Source organism: Prunus dulcis, chromosome 4 (genome assembly GCF_902201215.1).
Source record: "Prunus dulcis chromosome 4, ALMONDv2, whole genome shotgun sequence".
Classification (NCBI taxonomy): Eukaryota; Viridiplantae; Streptophyta; class Magnoliopsida; order Rosales; family Rosaceae; genus Prunus; species Prunus dulcis.
The window spans coordinates 12768576-12789421 of NC_047653.1; the positions used below are offsets into that span (position 1 = coordinate 12768576).

The window sequence follows — 20846 nt, forward strand, 5'->3', positions numbered from 1 at the left end:
AGCCCAGCGTCTGGTCCAGCAAGAACTATGGATAATTCAGAAAGCTGGAGAAATTATTGCAGTTTGCATATATTTAGGTGAAGCAGATTTAATGCAAAGCTTGCCCAATGAACTTGTCATAGGGTTGTAGGTACCACCAGTATGCTTCTGTATAAAGTTATCTGCTTTTGTCAGTAGTGTTTTTATTAAGAAGTAATATAAATTTTTAATAAAAATTCAAGTGCTTTTTGTATATCCAGAAGCTTTTTTTTAAAGTACTTTCTCAGGAATTACTAAAATTTAATTATATTAATCCTTAAAAGACTGGGTTGCTTATCTCTGTCAAACTTTATTTATAAATAAAAATACATTTTTGACTACTTGGTAACTGCTTTTAATTATTGTTATTTTCAAGTTGTTTGTCTCTACTCAGAAGAACAGAAGCCTCATCTCTGCCACTTCCTGATAATAAAATAACAATCAGAAGCTTGACATGATCGGTGCATTGCTTAGCCATTGGCAGCCCTCTAAGAGTCTATGTCAAGCAGTAATGTCAACTGTAATAAAACAAAGATATTCAATATTTGAGTTCATCATCATCTGCAAATGCAACTTTTTTTTAGGCCAGAAATTGAAATTGAATAAGACCATATTCAATTTTCTTCAGATCATGATTTCAGAAAAGTTTTAGGAGCGGTAGCATTCATTTATGAGGTGCATGTGCCACAGAGCCTTAAAAGCTGTATAGATGTATCAGTAAGGACATGTACGTAGTGTTCTGGCACTTAAAAGACTATAATAATTAAAACTACCATTTTTGAAGAGGAAGAGAGATGAGTAATTTCTTCAATGTAACCGTAATACTGTCACGTGATATTATAAGTGCTACCGTTATGTGAATTATTCAAAAGCAAAAATAGAGAGATATATGAACCCTGACCTTATCTTGAATGTTAGCTGCTCCTACACCAACAGTAGGCACCAAAGAAATCAAATCTGAAAATAGCGAGTAAAAAAGATTTACACAAAAATATCAATCAAAGCTTCAAACAGTGATAGGGATAGAAGAGACAAAACAAATGCCTGACAGTGAACATATGTCATGCAATCCTTCTTAAATTTTGTCCTCTGATTTTGGACTAACATGACATAAACCTTCCAACAAGGACCACATGACAACCTTGTCACTCTGCACAATGCCAGTGGCTACTAAAAACCCATAATGGTCCCATTTAAAATTTGGAAGGAATCTAAGTTTTTAGTGATTATTCTACTAATGCCAGTTCTTTGTCTCTGAGCTCTGTAGCTCTTAGCTTGTAGGACTTAATAAAACAGCATAAAGAGTGCAAGCTTTCTGTTATCTTCTCTTGGGTATTTTGCTTCAATCTTTGAAGGTTTGAAGTTTTAATTACTTGTGATTTAATATTCTGCCTTCCCCAAGAACTATTGAAATTGATGATGCTCAGGTTCACACTTGGGGTTGAATGCTTACTCATTTTGATAGACATTGACCTTTTCCTTTAATGCAGGCAAGAGAATAGCATGCACACAATTCAATAATTCAATCACTATTATTAACTGCGATTTTTCTTTCAAGACTAGAGATTAATATATGGTTTATTTTTCCCAAACTATTTTTTTATAATTCAATTGTTTTAGTGAGCATTGTTGGCAAGCTCTATCAGTTGTTGCAATAACAGCAGAAATATTCATTTCTTCACCAAAAAAATTGTTGCACTGATAGCACAGGCCTTAACTGAAGAGGCAGAGATACAATTGAGACTGAAATGCACAACTTTTACACAATGGTAGGTGACTTGGAGTCTTGAAAGAAGAATCAATTTTCTTCCAAAAATCAGTGGGAAAATATCTTCACCCAAAAAAAAAAATAGAAAGAAAAAAAACAGGAGGGATTCACATAACATCATAAATATAGATGCATTGAGCCTTTTTTTAAAAAAAAAAAAATTCAGCAAAAAAGATAAGAAAAGGATTGTTTCTTCAGGGTTTGCAGATGACCACAAAGCAAGGAAGGAGAGCTCGAGGATTGAGCAGATAAAGCTCTTCAATATTTGAGTAAAGACCCATTTTTCCAGCCAAAGAATCAAACCCAGTTTGGCCAGCAATTTCTTGTATATTCTCTAAAGGCTTATGAACCCTCCCAGCAATTACTCTGCAGACTATCAAAGCTTTCCTTATGGAGGGATCTTCTTCTAATATTTGAATGGCTCTTCCACTTGTTGAAGTTGTAAAAACACCTACCCCTTCCTTGAGCTCCTTCTTTGCAGAGAACCCATTTCTTATGATCCTACAAACACAGCATTTTTCTGATACACAGAGACTTGAGGAACTATTTAGACCAAGGGAGCAGGCCACAGTGGTGCCATAAAACCTCAAAAGCTCATTCCCATCGGCAATGCACCTAGGGTGTTTCTTAGGGAGTTTGCTGGCTTTCATTTTCACCATCTCTCGATATTCTTCGAATCGAGCAAGAGTTCTTTGCATGTTGTGGACTTTCAACACTCTCTCAATCCGGCCACAATTGTTCTCGGATTTCAACCAGCTTGTCCGGCATATTATTTCGACAATTTTTCTAGATGAGTCACCTTCCATAAGTTCAGTAACTGCCACAGATATGAAGATAGTGTGAGTGGGAAATCTACTCTAAAATTTGAAGTAACCATTGGATGAATCCAAAGATAGTTTATAGAATCAGAGCCATTTTAGAGTGTGATTGACCTAACATTTGGGTGAACACTAAATATGCTAGAAGTCATCATTCAAGCAAAAAAACTGAGGTTTGTTGGGGAACCAAAAGGAAACCAGATAAAGTTTCTGCTAGATTCACCAGTGTCTCAAGCAGTGGTCTCATCTTCAAACTTGCAATATGTAAATAAGAACTCTCTGCGCTCTTCCTCATTTCTTTGTCAGAAAAAAATAATAATAATAATAACACAAGAGTGCTCGTATATTTGTGGCCAGAAGAATATTAGTAATTTGATCCAAAGAGGATAAGGAAAAGTAAAACAGATGCATATCTACAATGTGTAATAAGGAGAACTCTGTTCACATTTGCTCTTTTCTTGGTCAGTGCTCATATTTTTGTGGTCATAAGAATTTAGACATTTAGTCCTATGAGGATAAGGAAAACTGAAAATAACGAATACTTGAAAACAAGAAGAAGAAAGGTTCTGAACAAACTGAAGAACATTTCAATTTTCAAATAATATTTGCCCAAAATGAGAGTTTCATTCAGCAGGGATTTCTTACCAGCATGTTTAGAGAGATGGTGTGCTTCAGCAGCTTCCCATTTGGTAAAATGCTCACCACATTTGTGACAAGTTATTGCAGAAGAACCATGAGAGTTCTCTGCGACTGTGTCAAAGGAGACCCTATTGCTCTGACGAATTCCACCACTACCAGGAAAAGCTGAACCTTTCCCTGACCCTTCTGTATTATCTGCAGATGCAAGAAAAGGACTTTTCCTTGGAGGAGTTGATGAGGTCCTAAAAGATGGATTAAAATAGTGCACTGTTGATGGACCACCAGGGCCAGGTGTGCCTGGCCTTAGAGTATCCACAAATGTTGAACCACCACCACCATTGTTGATGTTTCCAGACCCAATTCCTTCATGGAACCCACCAAGGCTTGTGATTTTGAGCTCACACCTTGAGTTGCTCAAAATTACTTCATGGGTTATTGGGTTCAGAAACTCACTGCTCCCTATAGATCTTGGGCTGCAATTACTTGGTGGCCTTTCCAAATGTCTCTTGCTTCCATGAATCACATCCTTGAGGTTTGCTATAGACCTTGAACAGCCTGACCTCCCTCCCTTTCTTGTCAAGATTGTGCTCAACTGCCTCCTTGACTTTGGATCATGAACTTCTGATGGCTCTGATTTGCAGTGTAGAGATTTCTTCAGAGAGAACCACACTGTTGGCATATTTGATCCCCCCCTTTGCCTTTTTGGTTCTCGTTTTTCTAGTGGCTAGGCTGCTCCAAAGCTCCTTACAAAGTACAATCTTTGAATTCTTCAAGTGTTCTCCATTGGGTTGAAAAGCAAGTCATCACTTTCCATTGCCATTTCACATCCTTCCTACCAGCATTAAAGCTGGAAAAAGTAAGCTAGCTGCCATCACTTTCTCTTCAATTAACTTTCTATTTTGGCACACAACTTTAACTTCTTTCCACTTCTAGCAACCAAGAATTCATCCAAGAATATTCAAAAAGCTGGATATCAAAGAGAACCCATGTCAAAAACTTTTATGAAAAACCCAGGAATACAATTTAAAAAAAATAATAAATTCAAATTCAAAGTACCATCATGTCTTTTGTAAAGTGTCATTCAAATGAAGCACATTTTGGAAGTATCTCCAAAATGGGTATCCAGGAAAGAGGAAGAGAGAGAAGTGGTCTCAAAGCCATAAACAAGAGAAGAAATTTTGATTTATAAAACAAGAAGACACATGAAATTTCAAAAAAAATGGAGAATCTTTGCGCTATTTACCAAAACCTTGCTCTGTAATAACACCAATAAATGGGCATCGTTACTGAGGAAGGTACACGTGAAAGAAAGAGACACTAAACCCTGAAATCTGAATTGGCATTAATTAGGGATTCTCATGAATCTGTCTCATATCTTATTTGAATTTTTTAACCTGTTTCAGTTTCTGCGTCTGAAAGATTTTTTCTTTTCTTTTTGTGGTAGTGGTGTAATTTAAGGGATTAAATCCAAAGCACAATGCCCAAATTTTGTCCCCATCTTGTCCAATCGCCACTGTCAAAGTAGAGCTTCTGACTTACATGCATAATAGGTAATGAGGGAGCGGAGTCGTCTTATTCAAAACCATTGAGTCACATTACACGACATATTTTCGTAGTTTCCTATGGATGCGTTCACCAAGTGAAAAGGAATAAAATTGGGTAAAGTTAGAGGAGCGCTGAAAAGAAAGTTTGTTAATCATTCTCACACAGTATGATTATCCACTAATGTTTTGTTGATTATGACTTGGTTTTTTTTTTTTTTTTTTGGTTGGTCTAAGTTGTAATTCATTGCAAACCTTCAAAAGGATAGAGAACAGTACAAAGCAAAAGCACCAGCCATAAAACTAACAGAAAACAATCAAGAACAAATCTAGCTAAAACTAGTACAGTATAACATGAAGATCATGTTCCCGAGTCAAAAACTAAAATGTCAAAAGTCAACAAAAAGGCATTTAGCCCACATAAAGGCATATAGCCCACAAAGAGGCATTACACCCACATTTAGCATAAAGCCCACATTAAATATAAAAGACATAAAATAAAACACAGGAAACCTAGCCGCCACAACCAAAGAGAAACTCCAAGCCGCCACCACCAAAGAGAAACTCCAAGCCGCCACCACCAGCAAAGAGAAACTCCACACCTGATTTTCAAATTAAGGGTTACACGTTAAGTTTAACGTTCAACACCTAAATCCTCATATTAAAATGAGCAAGAAAAAGGTAAACTCTTCATATTAAAATGATCTAGAAAAAGGTAAAGTCTTCATATTAATATTCATCAAATGATGTGTTTGTACATGTGATGTGCCTAGTAATATAGACTACATGGATAAATCCTTTTTATCGGAACTTCACTGTTTGACACTAGGGAAACTATTTTTAGTGCTTGTTAAGCATTGCTTATTTAGGTCCATAAGTGATTGTTTTGAAATTTTTAAAAGGCCAGCCGGTTTGGTAAAACATATAAAAATTTATTGTAAGTAATTACTGTAAGGGAAAGCAATTAAGAAAAGCAGCTAGCTGCTTTCAATTTTGAATTATGTGAAAATTTGGTCTGGGAGGTTTAATGAAAATTTTAAAATTCCAAAAATAACCCGAAATATTTTCACACTATTTCTTCTCCATAGTCTTTCTGCCCTTCAATCATCTCACTTTCTCCAAGCCAAAGGTCAATCTTCTCCTTCTCTTCCTTTTGTTCTTCAATTTTTGTTACTCAAGTAAGAGACATATTAGGTTGATTTCTTATCAGTTTCATGCTTCCCTTTCTTTTTAATTCCTAGGGTTTTAATATGTTTTTTTTTTCTTACTTTCGTTCTCTAATGGGTGCATATTTCATAAGCAACCTGAGTTCACCACACAGAGTGGGTAATACTTAGATGTGAACCTTGCAGACCTCATTGGTTTCAAGTCAAAGGCAATAAAATATACACGCATTGTATGCAATGATAAGATTAGATGTAATCTATGATTTCATTCTTTTGTGCTTATATCTATATACATGTCTTTCTTGCAATAAGATGGGAAAGAAGCATGTGAAAAATCTTGCCTTATCACTACTATGTTCTATTACCCAAATATTCAACCAAGTTGAAGTTTTTGTTTATTGTTTGAAATATTGATAATAGAAGTTTCTGTGTTGAGTGTGCGTTTTGGGATTCTAATTAAAGGTAGGCGCTTAAAATAATGAACTGAGATGAAAACAAAAACTGAAATGTGTATAAGTGGTGATCCGTATCATGTCCACACCTAATTCTAATAAATAAATCTTAAGGTATAAATTTACTATTTGAGTTATGTTAAATTTTGGTGCCAATTAAATTGAATTGGATTTATGATGATTTTCGAAGTACAAGGTGTCAATATCATTTCTAGTGTAGGCAGATTCACTCAATGAAATGTATTACTTGAAATAGACTATATAGAATGAGTGTAGGACGATTCTAGGATTTTATGTAATTAGTAACATTCTTCAATTTTAGGCTTTCTATACTTGTGAAATTAATGATAGCGAGTTTTTAAGCAAGTGTAGGTGGTGATGGAATACATAAAGGCAAGTTGTCAACTTAAAAATATACAAAACCAGAATGCTCTTGTTCCAAATGGACCATTCTAAATCATGAAAGAAAAAAAAAAAACCAATTATCCAGCTCTGGGAATCAAAGAAACAAACAGCAGGAGGGGAGACAAAATACACCAACAAAAATAAAAGAAGATGAGCACCGATGATCTTGGAAGCCAAACCTTTTTTCTTCTTGGAAAGTGGAACCTAAACTTGATTTGATCCTTGGATTTGTAAGAAGCATTAATGAAACCCAAACTTCAAAACACAAGTGTTTTTCTTGTTAACTTTGGGTTTTCGCAAAGACAAATATCATTATTAGCTTTCACCACTCATCTTCTTCAACTATTTAATTCAGCTTTGAAAACCTAATTCCTCCTCGTGTGAAGAGGGGCCATCAGCCAAAACTAAATGTTAATATTACATGATTAAACCATAATACAACAAAAAAACTCAAGCTACCGTGCACTGCATTATCCACGTATATATTTTTATCAACCAAATGACTATCCAAAATGTTTAAAATAGGTGGATGGAGCAAGTCTGGGAGAGAACTTCTCCAACATCATGCCTTCTCAAGCCAATGATTCGGTGCTTCTAATAATTGATGAAAGTGCTTTAGAGCACTTCCGCGCATTTGTGCCATGATAAATGGTAAAGGCAAGTAAGGGCAAACACTATTCATGTGAATGGTGACTGTCTTAGCAATTTTTTCTCATTGTTATGGCAACTCAAGGGCAACCACTATTTACATGAGATATGAGGATAGGAATTTGTATGGATTTTGGCGTAAGAAGTGAAGAACATGGCTAGGTATTTATAGGAAGAAAAAAAATTCTGAATTTTTTGTTTTTTTTAATTATAATTTTTTGGTTATTTAAATTGGCTGTTGACGTCAACTTGCCTAGTCAAGTCTTGATTTCAAGCTTGCCCAGTTTGGTGGGTCCACTTTTTGCCATGACAACTTTTCCTTTGTGGGGGTTGCTTTTGGAGCTTAGGCCGGCAAAAGGGGAGGGGTGGAAGTGCTCTTATGGTCTACAGGTTCTTTTTAGAATTGAGACATTTTGTAGCTCAATCACCCTCGAGTCACCTTCAGGGGCGGATCCAGAAATTTTTGTTGTTGGGGGCAAAATGTAGTAGTTTAAATCACTAACAAACTTGAAAATTTTATAAAGTTCATGCGTAAAGCAGAGAACAATATTTTCTAACATGAATACTGAAGATTCCAAAATAGAACTAAAAATTCCAAAACTCAATCCACTTCAAACACAGATGAATTATATACAAGTAACAAGAAGAAGAGCCAACGAAATTTTAGGAAATTTTAGTTGTTTTAGTAATAAAATGGTGAAGTAACAAGGAGAAGAGACCAAAACAACTTGGATATGAGAATGTTGGGTGTTAGTAATTATGGTTGATTTAAGTGACAACCAAAGCAAACTTGTTTTGGTATGTCAACTTTGCCCCTCCATGTTCTCTCATAAGACTTTTATCAATCACCTTGCCCCATTGCAGCATACTTAAGTAGAGCTTCAATGGAGATTCTAAAGACTTCATGAATAGAAGAAAGGTAAGTAGGGGCAATAGCCTTCATTGGGCCTTAGGTAGATCCACCACTGGTCACCTGGACTTACAGGCCCCCATTATTGGTGCTAGTGGCACAATGAAGATGAACATGAACTCCTAAACCATCTATATGTTGGCCCAAAAAACAAATCTTTTTTCTAAACAAAGCAGCTACCTAGGAAACAGAATATCTCCTACTCCTAGCCTAGGAAACAAAATGGGAACAGTTTTTCATCTTTTCTTCTTGTGGACTTTTATTAGTAAAGTGAAGTGAGAAAAGTTGATAATATGAATTAACCATATGCTCTATGAGATATGTTCACATTTTGTTTCTGCTAAAAAAAATTAAAGGATCAATCAATCCAAACTTCGAGCTAGACTCCCTGTCACCTCTAGAAACCATATCAATGAGACATAGAAGTTCATATTCAATGCAAATTGGTTAGATGATTAGGGCTACAAGGTTGGTGCATTTCTTTCCTTTCCCTCCTTTAGTCTACCTAGTACTAGTTATGTAACTCCATTATGTTCAACATAATTTTTGGTGTCCTCCAACATTTCTTGTCATCATATCAGTAGAACCACTATGGGGGGAAGCCATTACAACAAGTAAATCAATTTTAAATTTCTCCATCACAATAAATGAATCATTTTAAAAAAAATACTCAAATGCTGGTTAACGGAGTCTAATTTAATGAAAAATGAGTTTGATTTGCAGACCAATAATCTCAACTCACGTTATAAGTACCTTTGTAGTTTAGACAAATGTGACTATCAAATTGACATGCCCTATACATTTCACAATATTAAAAATGATGAACTTGTGAAAACTAAAATTGTGTGAATAATTTAAGCAGCGAAATTGAGTGCTGAAAGAAACAGTTTTTTTTTTTTCTTTCTGTTTCCACTTGTGCGTGGACTCCATCACTGGGCGGGGAGTGTGTTTGGCTGGAATTGACCTTCATGGAGCATGGGCTCCAAATAGCCTAGGCTATCTAATCTCATTAGAAACCCATTAGAACAGGCATGGCCTGGGCCATTTGGCTCCCACTAGACATGCTCTCGGAGCATGAATGCTGATCAAACCCGAGTTGTATTGTGTGGAGAATCATGGTTGTATGCATGAATTTCATTTGGGCCTCTCGGTTATACGGGGAATCATTTCCTCAAATCAGATTTGTATTGTGTGTTTACACATCAATATGCGTATTGTGTGCTGCCTGAGGGCGTTGACGCCAGCTAAATTATAAATAAATAAAATAGAATTTTTTAATTATAAATACTTAATAATTTTTTATTTATTGATTTTATATGTAGAAATAAATTTAATCACATGTGAATAGTAATTATCTTTGAAATATTACGGTAATGAGTGGAAAAGCAAAAATAAAAATAAAAATACTAATATAGATACTATTTACATAAACAGTAACCGCCATTACTTACCCTTCGTGATACTCTCCATTGTAATTTGTAACATTTTCAAAGGAGAAGTGCATTTATGCAATTATGCAAGCAAGGGGGGCAATTGAAAGCATACAAACCCAAGTCAAAAGTTAATTGCGCAAAAACAAGTCAACACGAATGAACAGAAAAGACAAGGTTAGTTTCGTCACTTCACCAAATCCAACAGAACAAAAAGTTACAAACTTCAATCAACCAATCTCTACCGTCCCTTCTCATTTTAATCAACGGCTGTTGATCTCGATCCGCGTACTTCAGCCCATTGGCTCAAATTCAAATCCCACCGACTATAAATACCCAAAACGCGTTTCAGTTCTGCTCCATAGCACCAAACACTTTGTTTCTCTCCATTGCTTCTAATTCTTTTCCTCTTTTTCATTCTCTCTCTCTCTGTCTCTCTCTCTCTCATCTGTTCCTGGAAGTCCATCAATGGCGGGTCGAGGCAAGGCTATAGGATCCGGGGCCGCGAAAAAGGCCACTTCTCGGTCGAGCAAGGCAGGTCTGCAATTCCCGGTCGGTCGTATCGCCCGGTTCTTGAAGGCAGGAAAGTACGCCGAGCGAGTCGGTGCTGGAGCTCCGGTCTACCTCGCCGCGGTCCTTGAATACCTTGCCGCTGAGGTATACTCCTCTTTCTCAACCTCTTTCTCCCTCTATATTTGTACGTGCATGAATATCTCTCTCTTCCCATTTTGTAAATCTAGGGTTAGGGTTACGAATTGGGAATAAGATTGTTTCGTAAGTTTGTATGAGTGTGGAAATTGGTTAATTGAACATTAAGAAAACTGTGAAAAGGAGGTAATTTTGCTTCAACTGGTCGTATCGAGCCAATGTTAAGATCTTGGATCTAGTTTGTTTCCTAAATAATTTTTATTATTTTTTGGTTAACCAATTTGATTATTTCTTTCTTTAAAGTACGGGGCTTTGAATTGAATTCGATTTCATTGTCTGGTAATTTTCAAGTTATGATATGAATGTTTCTGTCCGTAATATTGAGAAATCTTGGATTTTTTTTTTTAAATTGCTTCATTTTTTTTATTTATCTTTTAGGCTAATAGCACTGAAAATCTTTCAACTGTCGAATAGGGTTGAATTAATATCCGCCCTTTGCATTTGAACTGTTTTATTCTTGTTCGAGTCTTCATTTTAATGCATGAGGCATGTTTGTGGAATTGGTGTTTTGGGTAAGTCATAGGAATGAAAAATTAGTGTTGGTTCTTGGATGTGTTTTCACCTCCATTTTAGATGACAACGCTATTGAATTGGTGTGTCCTTCCAAATTAGGATATTTTCTTGGTAAAGGTATGGTTTTGTGTGTTAATTGATTTCTGTCCACAAGTTGAGGCTTTTATTCTAATGTTGTTTAATTCTGTTTGATTTTACAGGTTCTGGAATTGGCTGGTAATGCAGCAAGAGACAACAAGAAGACTCGAATTGTGCCACGCCACATTCAGCTTGCTGTGCGTAATGATGAGGAGCTCAGCAAGCTTCTTGGTGATGTTACAATTGCTAATGGTGGTGTCATGCCCAACATTCACAACCTCCTGCTCCCAAAGAAGGCCGGGACCTCATCCAAGAACGTAGGCGGTGATGACGACTCTTAAATTTGAAGAGAAATGCCAATGGGGGGGTCAATGTGCTTGATTCAGATTTAGTTTCCTCTAGTAGGTTCAAGTAGATTATTGAGTCTCTGTTTCTGGAATTGTAGTTGGGGTAGAGTTAGGGTTGTAGGTAGTAGTGTTTGTGAATATAATCATCTTCTACTAGCTTCTTAATAGAAGAGATTGTGGGAACTTCTTTTGCTTCCTTTTTTATATTTTTGGGCCTTTATTTTTTGAACGGGTTCTTTGTGGGTTTAAATACTTAATGACAGTGCTTCAATATTTGAGCATCATATGATTCTTCTGCTATGTACTGTTTTCTGATCTTTTACTCTTTCATTATGTGTTCAACACTTGGAGAAATGCGGAAAGCAAGAGGCAGATCCTTTTCCCCCAATATATGCTCAGAAAATGTTTTCACTCTACGGTTAACCTTTATTTGGGTAAGAAAACTAGGTGTACCTAATCTGATGTTTATTTTGCTATGAAAGCGACCCTGGCCGAAGTTGTTTTTCTTGGTAGGTAATTTAGTTATGTTATTCCTTATCCACGCACGTTACCTTTAACTTCATTAACTTCATTTATTTTGCGAATCGAAATATAATTACATCATCTATTACATTAGTTTGTGTCTAAAATCTGACAGAACTCTCATTTTAGTCGATGTACTGTCGTGTATGACAAGAATTGGGGTACAAGTACAATAAACTTAACTGCAAACTCATGTTGTCTAACACTAGTTGAGCCCCTTCCACCTCCATCCATGTGGACAAAGGTTTGAAATCCTCACGCACCCAATGAATATTTGTGTAAAATTTCCTTCTCCAATCACTTGTACTAAAAAATAAAAAGGGACTATGATGTAGACCCCAATATATTGTCTGGTCCTAAGTCTTGCAGTTACGCTATCGTATCCTTGACAAAAAAAAATAAAAACTATGGAAAGCCAGAATTATGTCTACCAAATTGCACTGAAACACCACTTATGCAAAGCCTGGTAGAGTAGAGAGAGTTGCCATGCGTGTCTGATGATATCAGTTTAATATCCTACTCCAACTGGATTCACAATTTGAAAAATTAATAAATGATATTGAAACCGACTGTTCTGAATTGAAATACAAGTTACTATGGCTGATTATGTCAAATCAGCAAAATCTCAAAAATGACGGTAGACTGCTTGTTAGTATTGTTAAAAACGACGCCTCACGAAAATGCAATTATATATTAATCTATGACCATATCACTCGTACAAATTCATATGTAGCTCAAAATTCCAGTTACATGAAAAGTCGCATTACATCAGGTCCATACTTCTCTGGAGGGCCGGACATCAGTTGCGCAGCCTCATTCCTGCAAAATCACACAAACATGCAGACTGGAGTATGCAAGTTTCATAGCACCAAGAAGTACACACTTTTAAGCTAAGAAATAAGCAAAAAGACCTAGACACAAAAAGAAGCTAATCATTGATCAACACCTACCTATTCAACGCTTACGCTCAGCCCGCCACTTGAATACAGGTTTGGATGTTGGGCAGACAATCTCATCTTCCCGCAGTTTGCGTTTTCTTCCCTTTTTCTGTTAATTTAGATGGAATTTTTTTTTCAACATTTTCCATGCACAACATAAGAACAAGATGTACGAAAAAGAAATTTGGATGTCAATACCTGTAATTCCTTCTGCATTGCCATATCCGTATAGATTTTCTCCAACTCATTGACTCTATTCCTCCTTGCTTCTAGCTCTCTGTAGGAAGCAGCTGTTTTCCTGCACATTTAAGACAAAAGAATATAAGACTTAACCAAAAGACTAATATCGTTCCACAAGAATTCAGCGCGACAATGGAAACAGGAAGGAAGAAGTGTGCATCACTCCACCAATTGAAAGGTAATATACCATGATATTGTAGAAATTTAAGGATAATAAGAATTTCTTAAAGCATGAGTGAGCTACCTAGGATTCAGGACAAAAATGGAAACAGGAAGGAAGAAGTGTGCATCACATCCACCATTGAAAGGTAGATTACCATGATATTTATGAAACAGCAGGATAACAAGAATTTCTTAAAGCATGAGTCAGCTACCTAGAATTCAGGAGATAAAATGGCATAGAAGAAAAGAAAACTTAAGATATCATGATAACAAAAAAATTTACAAGAGAGATTATTACACTACCAAATTTCTCAACTAGCACCTGATAGTAGGGCCTCGAACCAACTTGTAGTTTAAAATTTTAAAATCAAACTTGAAAAATCCAGCCTATAATCAGGTCTTTTCCACGTAATGCGGCCGGAGATGCAAAAGAATTGGTTTGTGGTTGACATAACAGCAAAGGGCAGTTCATCCCATTTGTTAAAAATACAGAAAACTTCAGCAATCTACTTGTGACCAATAAGATTCGCTTATCCTCTCAGGTCAATTAACGTACTGACAAATAACAATAACAACTATAAAAAGCCAAATTGCATCCATTGAACTAGATATTAAGAGAATAGTTTTGCTTAAAACCTTTCCATTATGACGAAGTTTCTAAGTCCTATTCATATTCTGAGGGATTAATCGATTTGTCTCACAAAGTAATGTTATGGCGTTTTAAAAAAAAAGTACAAACCAATCAGTGCACAGTTACCCCTTGATTGAAAAATATGCCAAAATTCTATCAACCAAATCAAAAGGCATTTGTTTATACGATACTGTAATGCACAGACATTCATAATAGATTCTTAAACTGATAAAAATCAACAGACCACCTCAATAATAAACATAACTCATCAATCTGTCCCCTAACACTGAAAACTTTGTTTGTACCTTTTTATATGATCAGGAATGTCCTCAGAAGCAGGCATAGTTCCACTTTTTGAACGTGAATGAATTTCTTTAGCCTCCTCCCTACAAACAAAAGGAAATAACAAGATAAGATATATTTATATAAAAAAAGGTTCAAAAACAATATATTTGGCAAAACGGGTGTAAATGAAACATGTAGCGTCTGACTGTAATTAGGCCAAACCTCAAGGGGTGTAATTGAAAGTCTCCCTAAAAATGACAAGAAACAGAAAATGGTCTCTCCAACATATCTAAGTCTGGTTACAACTAACAACAACAATAAGAAAAACTAAAACATTAAAAAGCAATCCACTTATTCAGATATAATTTTGATTTTCCAAAGACAGAAAAAGCAGATGAAGCTCAAACCTGTCTTCAGCAAAGTAAACGTGTCTACTTGAAGGCCGATTATCAAGAGAGTGGAGTGTCGCAGTCAACTTTTCAATTTTCTGCATTGGATAACAGCATAATTATAACCAACAGGGTAAACTAAAAAAACCACTTGATAAACCATAGCTTCTTGGTAACAGTATTAATAACCTTTTTCTCACTCTGAACTTTCTGAAGTATGTATCCAATATCTTGGGTCTTCATAAGTAAGAGCTCTTCTGGAGTGTACTTGTTTGCCTGACTCCTGTAGCAACAAGCTATGTCATTTGAGAAGCAAGTGCCAAAGAAAAATGATAAAGAAGCATTATACAGAGTTCTGTTACTCTAATTTATGGACTCCATGAACAGTTCGAGTCTTGATCATCTTGAAGTAGAACTCATCTGGGTTTCTAAAGGCTGCTTTCTCCTTCAGTCTCTGTTGAGTGAAAAGGCAGATGAGACATAGTTGGAAGTTATATTACACGATTATAGAAAAATGATGAAATCCAAGGAGACAAGCAACAAAGTCACCACAATTTTACCCGTAAAGTCTCCTCCTTCTTGTGATATGCTTTTGCACGCTCAACATAGTCTTTGTGCTTTTCAAGAAGCCCAAATTTTTTCCTCGATTCCCTAACAAAAAATTAAACAACAAAATACATAATTCCCATGATCTGATGCAAAACAACATTATCTGAAAGTCTTAACAGCAAAGGGAATGTGGTTGCTCACGGTTGAGCTCGTTCCTTGTGAGCCCGCCTGCTAATAGCATTCCTTAGGGACGACATGCTGAATAATATGAAGCAACAATCACAAATCAACTGCCAAGGTAGCAAAAAGACTCAGTTTTAGTTTGTCAGTGTGCAAACGTTCGGTATCTATTAAGCTATGGAATTGCAGGTACAACAAATATATAAGTTATAACCATCTCCAGATAGACTGCACGAAAATATAATTACAGTGCATTTGGATGGAGGGAAAGGAATTAATGAAATTCTATAATTAAAAATGTTGAAGAACAGTAACATTTATTCTTGGGTAGTTTCCAAATATCAATCTTTACAAGTCAAGTCTACAAATTGAATCAAAACCCTAGCTTTGAGCAGCAACTTGCTCGTTAAAATTGAACAATACAAAAGATAAATAATCAAAAAATCAAAGTGACCAAACCTTAACGATGTCGAGTTGGTATTCTATTCCTTAACTGCCCAATAGAATGCCAAAGCCCTCCTTCGATGGTGAGATTACAGCGCGAGCAAAACCAAAGATGGAAAGCTGGCCTTGGAACACAGAGACTAAAACCCTAGAGAAACCTTATTTGAACCCTGAACTAAACAGAAGAACGCTCTATGGTGGTTACGGAGAAGAACTTCAGTGAAACGGGCTACACCCGTTCTCTCTGTCTCACGTGAGCCTAAGCCAAAATCCCTAATTTTAAATTTTTTTTGTTGCAAAATATTTAGAGTACAGGAATATAGTGCCTGTTAATTTATTAATTAGATATTTGTATTTCCACCCTTATAAGTAGGGATGGCAACGGGTCGGGTAGGGGCCGGGTATGACAATACCATCCTCATCCCCACTCTCCAACCCCGCCCCCTTCCCCGAACCCATCCCCGTTTATTAGGTTTCGGGGAATCCTCGTTCCCGCCCCGAATCCCCGATTTTTTTGCATAAAAAAATATTTATCATACATTTTAACATTAAGTTTTATATTACATCATCATTCAACACATCCAAATTAACTATAAAGTTCAACTCAACTATTCAAAATCACATCAATATGAAATTCCATAGAAAATTAGGAAGAATTAGGATAGGGAAGTTAACTTAGGGTTAAACATAAATATTATAATTATATATTTTATTTATTTATTTATTTAAATATAAACATATACATTTTCAGGTCGGGTTCGAGGATGGGGATGCCAATACCATCCCCTCCCCATACCTGTCGGGGATTTTTCAAGTTCGGGGATTCCCGTACCCGATACGCATTTAGCCCCGAAATCTCCCCTCGTTAGGGTCGGGGACCTGACGGGGCCCGCCCCTACGGGGATTTTTGCCATCCCTACTTATAAGTACTCCATCTACAGCCAATACCTCTTTTTTTTTTTTTTTTAAATTTATTTATTGAGTGATTTTATTGGCACCCCATTATTTGCTCTTTTCATTCTATATTAATTTTAAATATAATTTTATTGACACCCCATTATTTGCTCTTTCCAACCTTATTTTACTCTTGTACATAATTACCGTTAAAGACAAAAAAAAAAATTTTTAATAAAAATTAAATTTGTTCACTACACCCCACATATGTTCCTGCAACCCTAGTTAGACTTTTTTCTCAAACCATCATGTTCTTACAACCCTAACAAGCTTTATATACTTATATTGGTGAAAAATATCTTGTATTTATTCTTGAAGGGTGTGACTGAAGTTAGAGAGGCTTCGAATGAGGTATGAGTTTATTTTTTGGCGTTTTTCAAGTTCAAGATTTCATGATGGTCGCAGTTGCATTCAGCACACCAATACCGAACGCGATAGGTAAATTCGGTAGGATGCCACCGAAATATTGCACCTATTTCGGTGTGTGTTTGGCTGGCTGTTAATTTAAGATGCAATGGAGATCCACCGTAACATGGAACAATGTTCGGTGGTGTATTACCGAATTTTTACCTACAATTCAGTGGCAATGAATCGAAATATATATATTTTTTCAGTAACTTATCGCCGACCGCAAATTTAATGCAAGCTATTTTGACCTTACTTTCATTAAAGGAACAAAAATAAGGTGACGCCCCTACTGAAGGTGTTATGTTGGAACAGAATGTGTAATGGACTATAGTGATCAATTCACAACTCATTCGGTAATTATTTTGAGTTTTTTTTTTGTTTTGTCTGAAATCCTTTTTAGTATCATTAACGTGACATCTACCTCAGCATTACTATCATGAGTACCAGCTACATCTTCAATCTCTATAGTATCTTCAAAGTGGTCTAGGGGACCATACTGGGGCTGGTCCTCTTGAGGGGCTAACCTCGCCCCTCTATGTCTCCTCGTTGAGGCTGTGAGATGTTGTCCATCTTGTCGAGATGATGAAGCCTCAGTAGTACCTCTGTGAGTTCTCTTCATATCTAAAAAACAATATTAAGTACAAACTTAGTAATAAATTCGGTAAAGGATCATTGAAACAAGAAACGAATTTACTAAAACAAGAAACGAATTCAGTAGACTACCACTGAAAAACGGAAACAAATTTGGTGGACTACCACTGAAAAATTTAAACAAATTCGGTGGACTACCATTGAAAAACGGAAACACATTCGGTGGACAACCACTGAAAAACGGAAACAATTTTGGTGGACTACCACTGAAACAAGGTAACGATTTCGGTGGTAACACATCGAAAGTAACATCTATTTTCGTAAAACCAGGTTCGAACCATACATCTTCAAAGTTGAAATAAAAATTCAAATCAAGCCCTAGCTTTTCAAAATTAAAATCAAACTTTGGCTTAATCAACACTCAAAAACATAAATATAGAAATCAAAATTGAAATCGAACCTTGGCTTTTTGGAGGATTTTGAGGTCATATGGGTTTGTGATGGGGGTGAGATCGCGTCGTTGCGACGAAGGTAGATCACCTGGTTGCAATGGGGTGAGGCGATTCGTGTTGGGGTGTGCAATGGCTTTGTTTCAAATGGGTTGGGGTTTGCGATGGAGTCTGTTGCATATCGGATGGGGTGTGTGATGAGATGCGTTTGAAACACCAAGGGGTTGCGATGAGGTGTGTCTACAAGAGGAGAGAGTTTTCGATAGGGTGGGATTTGATATGGGATGAGATTTACACAGGTAAGTTAAGGAATAGGGTCCATGAGGGCAATTTAGGAAAAAAAATGGAGTGTAGTGAGTAATTTTAAATTGTACTAAATTCAATGGAGTGTAAAAAGAATGTGGGGTGCAAAGAACCAATTTTGGGGTGCCAATAAAATCTCCCTTTTATTTTTCATATTTGTTTTTATTATATAGTGTAGCCGAGCGGCTACAACATTGACATACAATTTTTTACACACAAAAATAGTATCACCACACGGCTATACTCGTTTTTCCTAATCTTTTTTAAAAGAAATAGTATAGCCGAGCAGCTATACTCGTTTTTAAAAAATTATTTAAAGAAATCGTATAGCCGCGTGGCTATACTCGGTTTTTTAATTTTAAAAACAGAATAGTATAGCCGCTCGGCCGTACTCTTTTTTAAAATTTTGTTTAAAAGAAATAGTATTGCCACACGGATACATTGGGTTTTTTTTTTTTCAAAATCTTTTTAAAAAAAATTCCTTTTTTTTCTTCTAAAAATAGTATAGCCGCTCCGCTATACCAAATTAGTATTTCAATAATACATCCGTGTTTTGTAAAGGTCTTAAGAACTCGGTAAAATTTACGTTTTTTAAAAAGCGAATGTACCGTACTCGTATTGAACATGTACATATGTATTTTTCATGTTTAATACACATATTTTTTACAAAATTCACGTATTATACACATAATTATCACATATTATTGAATACAAATAATATATATTAAAATATTATATAGTGGCTGAAAATTTAAGTTGTAATTTGCCAAAATTTTCCACACAAAAAAATACATACATATTTTATTCGTATAACCGTGCGGTTATACAAAATTAATATCTATAAAGTATAAACAAATGCAACTAGGAGGGTCCTTTTTTCATATTTATTTTTATTAAATAGTATGGCCATGAGGCTATACCATTGACATATAATGTATTTAAATAGTATGGCCCGGCAGTTATATTACCCTTTTTTTACAAACAAAAAAAAAATAGTAAAGCCCCGCTATACTCGTTTTATCTAATTTTTTAAACGAAATTGTATAGCCAGCTGACTATACTCGTTTTTTCTAATTTTTCAAAAAGAAATAGTATAGCCACACGGTTACACTGGGGTTTTCCAATACTATCTGTTAAAAAAAATTAGGAAAAAAATAGTACAACCATTCAGCTATACTATTTCTTTTTGAAAAAATTGGAACCGAGTATAGCCGCCCGCTATACTATTTCTTTTTTTAAAAAAGAAGAAAAACAAGTATAGCCGGACGGCTATACTATTTCTTTATAAACAATATCAGATAAAACGAGTATAGCCAGGCGGCTAAAGTTTTTTATTAAAAAAAAAAATTGGAAAAACCCCAGTATAGACGTGCGGATATGCTATTTCTGTTAAAAGAAAATTGATTAAAAAAAGCGTATAGCCGAACGGCTATACTAGTTTTTATAAAAAAAATTGGAAAAACCTCATATAGCCGACCGAGTATATTATTTCCTTTTTAAAAAAAAAGTAGAAAAAACGGGTATAGCTGGGCGGCTATACTATTTCAGTTTAAAAAAAATTGGGAAAAAAGAGTATAGCCTTTTTGAAAAAATTGGCAAAACCGCGTATAGCTATTTTTGTTTTAAAAAATTTAAAAAAAATAACTAGTCTAGGCTTGCGGCTATACCATCTTTTGTAAAAAATGTAGTATAGCCACACAACTATACTATATAAATACAAACGGCCATGATCATTCAATACAACGGTATGAACACGATACCAAGGCAAACCCATGGAAATACCCCTTTATCAATGAAAAATAGACACAATGTAACTTATTGCATTGCAAAAAAAATATGTTGTGGACCGTGGATTAACTTGGGGAATGTCCCAATTCTATTTCCTTGCTTTATCTATTTGTGTGGATTTCAATGGTATAGCCGCATGTTATAAATACATTTTTAAAAAGCGAACGTTCAATACTCGTATTGAACATGTACGTACATATTTTTTTTGTTTAATACACTTTTTTTTTCAAAATTCATGTATTATACACATAATTATCATATATTATTGAATACAAATAATATATAATAAAATATTATATAGTGGCAGAACTTTTAGGTTGTAATTTGCCAAAATTTTAACTAAAAAAACATGTATGTATTTTATTGGGTAAATTACTCAAATGGTCCTCAAATTTATACCCGATTTATATTTTGGTTCCTCAATTAAATTATTCGTTCAAATGATCTATCAACTCTTTATTATTCGTTGAATTGGTCCTACCTTCTAATTCCGTCAATATTACCGTTAAGTTGAGGGTTAAAATCGTCAGTTTATACTAAAATGTTAATAACTTTTTTTTTTTTTTTTTGAG

General features: G+C 35.4%; 3 protein-coding genes across 6 annotated transcripts; 1 reads left to right on the forward strand and 2 right to left on the reverse strand.

Annotated features, from left to right (window-relative positions):
* Positions 1-1936: 1936 nt before the first annotated feature.
* On the reverse strand, positions 1937-4657 carry LOC117623815. 2 transcript variants are annotated; one of them, XM_034354807.1, is made up of 3 exons: positions 4487-4657; positions 3250-4209; positions 1937-2603 (listed from the first exon to the last, which is right to left on the reverse strand). In XM_034354807.1, exons 2-3 carry the CDS (start codon positions 3920-3922, stop codon positions 1981-1983), a joined length of 1296 nt encoding a protein of 431 aa, XP_034210698.1. In that variant the 5' UTR covers positions 3923-4209; positions 4487-4657; the 3' UTR covers positions 1937-1980. The 2 variants fall into 2 exon arrangements, with proteins under 2 accessions (XP_034210698.1, XP_034210697.1); XM_034354806.1 differs by having other exon boundaries at positions 4300-4657.
* A 5502-nt stretch (positions 4658-10159) lies between these two features.
* On the forward strand, positions 10160-11759 carry LOC117624687 (probable histone H2A.3). Its single transcript, XM_034356088.1, has 2 exons — positions 10160-10452; positions 11217-11759. Exons 1-2 carry the CDS (start codon positions 10264-10266, stop codon positions 11433-11435), a joined length of 408 nt encoding a protein of 135 aa, XP_034211979.1. The 5' UTR covers positions 10160-10263; the 3' UTR covers positions 11436-11759.
* Positions 11760-12468: 709 nt separating this feature from the next.
* Positions 12469-16049, reverse strand: LOC117624953 (probable U3 small nucleolar RNA-associated protein 11). 3 transcript variants are annotated; one of them, XM_034356491.1, is made up of 10 exons: positions 15797-16049; positions 15359-15447; positions 15169-15259; positions 14971-15062; positions 14798-14891; positions 14627-14706; positions 14240-14320; positions 13100-13199; positions 12914-13010; positions 12469-12488 (listed from the first exon to the last, which is right to left on the reverse strand). In XM_034356491.1, the coding sequence occupies exons 2-9, from the start codon at positions 15412-15414 to the stop codon at positions 12918-12920; spliced, it is 687 nt and encodes a 228-aa protein (XP_034212382.1). In that variant the 5' UTR covers positions 15415-15447; positions 15797-16049; the 3' UTR covers positions 12469-12488; positions 12914-12917. The 3 variants fall into 3 exon arrangements, with proteins under 3 accessions (XP_034212382.1, XP_034212380.1, XP_034212381.1); XM_034356489.1 differs by lacking the exon at positions 12469-12488 and adding an exon at positions 12518-12782; XM_034356490.1 differs by lacking the exon at positions 12469-12488 and adding an exon at positions 12518-12807.
* Between the last annotated feature and the right edge of the window lie 4797 nt (positions 16050-20846).

Bases quoted from the DNA above. Each gene is read 5' to 3' on its own strand.
- LOC117623815 (XM_034354807.1), bottom strand. From the start codon at position 3,922: ATGCCAACAGTGTGGTTCTCTCTGAAGAAATCTCTACACTGCAAATCA. The intron at 2,604-3,249 runs GTAAGAAATCCC...TATCTGTGGCAG, and splicing joins CCATCTCTCTAAACATGCTG to TTACTGAACTTATGGAAGGT.
- LOC117624687 (XM_034356088.1), top strand. From the start codon at position 10,264: ATGGCGGGTCGAGGCAAGGCTATAGGATCCGGGGCCGCGAAAAAGGCC. The intron at 10,453-11,216 runs GTATACTCCTCT...TTGATTTTACAG, and splicing joins TTGAATACCTTGCCGCTGAG to GTTCTGGAATTGGCTGGTAA.
- LOC117624953 (XM_034356491.1), bottom strand. From the start codon at position 15,414: ATGTCGTCCCTAAGGAATGCTATTAGCAGGCGGGCTCACAAGGAACGA. The intron at 15,063-15,168 runs GTAAAATTGTGG...TTCACTCAACAG, and splicing joins AGAAGGAGGAGACTTTACGG to AGACTGAAGGAGAAAGCAGC. The intron at 13,011-13,099 runs GTATTGACATCC...CTAAATTAACAG, and splicing joins CAATGCAGAAGGAATTACAG to AAAAAGGGAAGAAAACGCAA.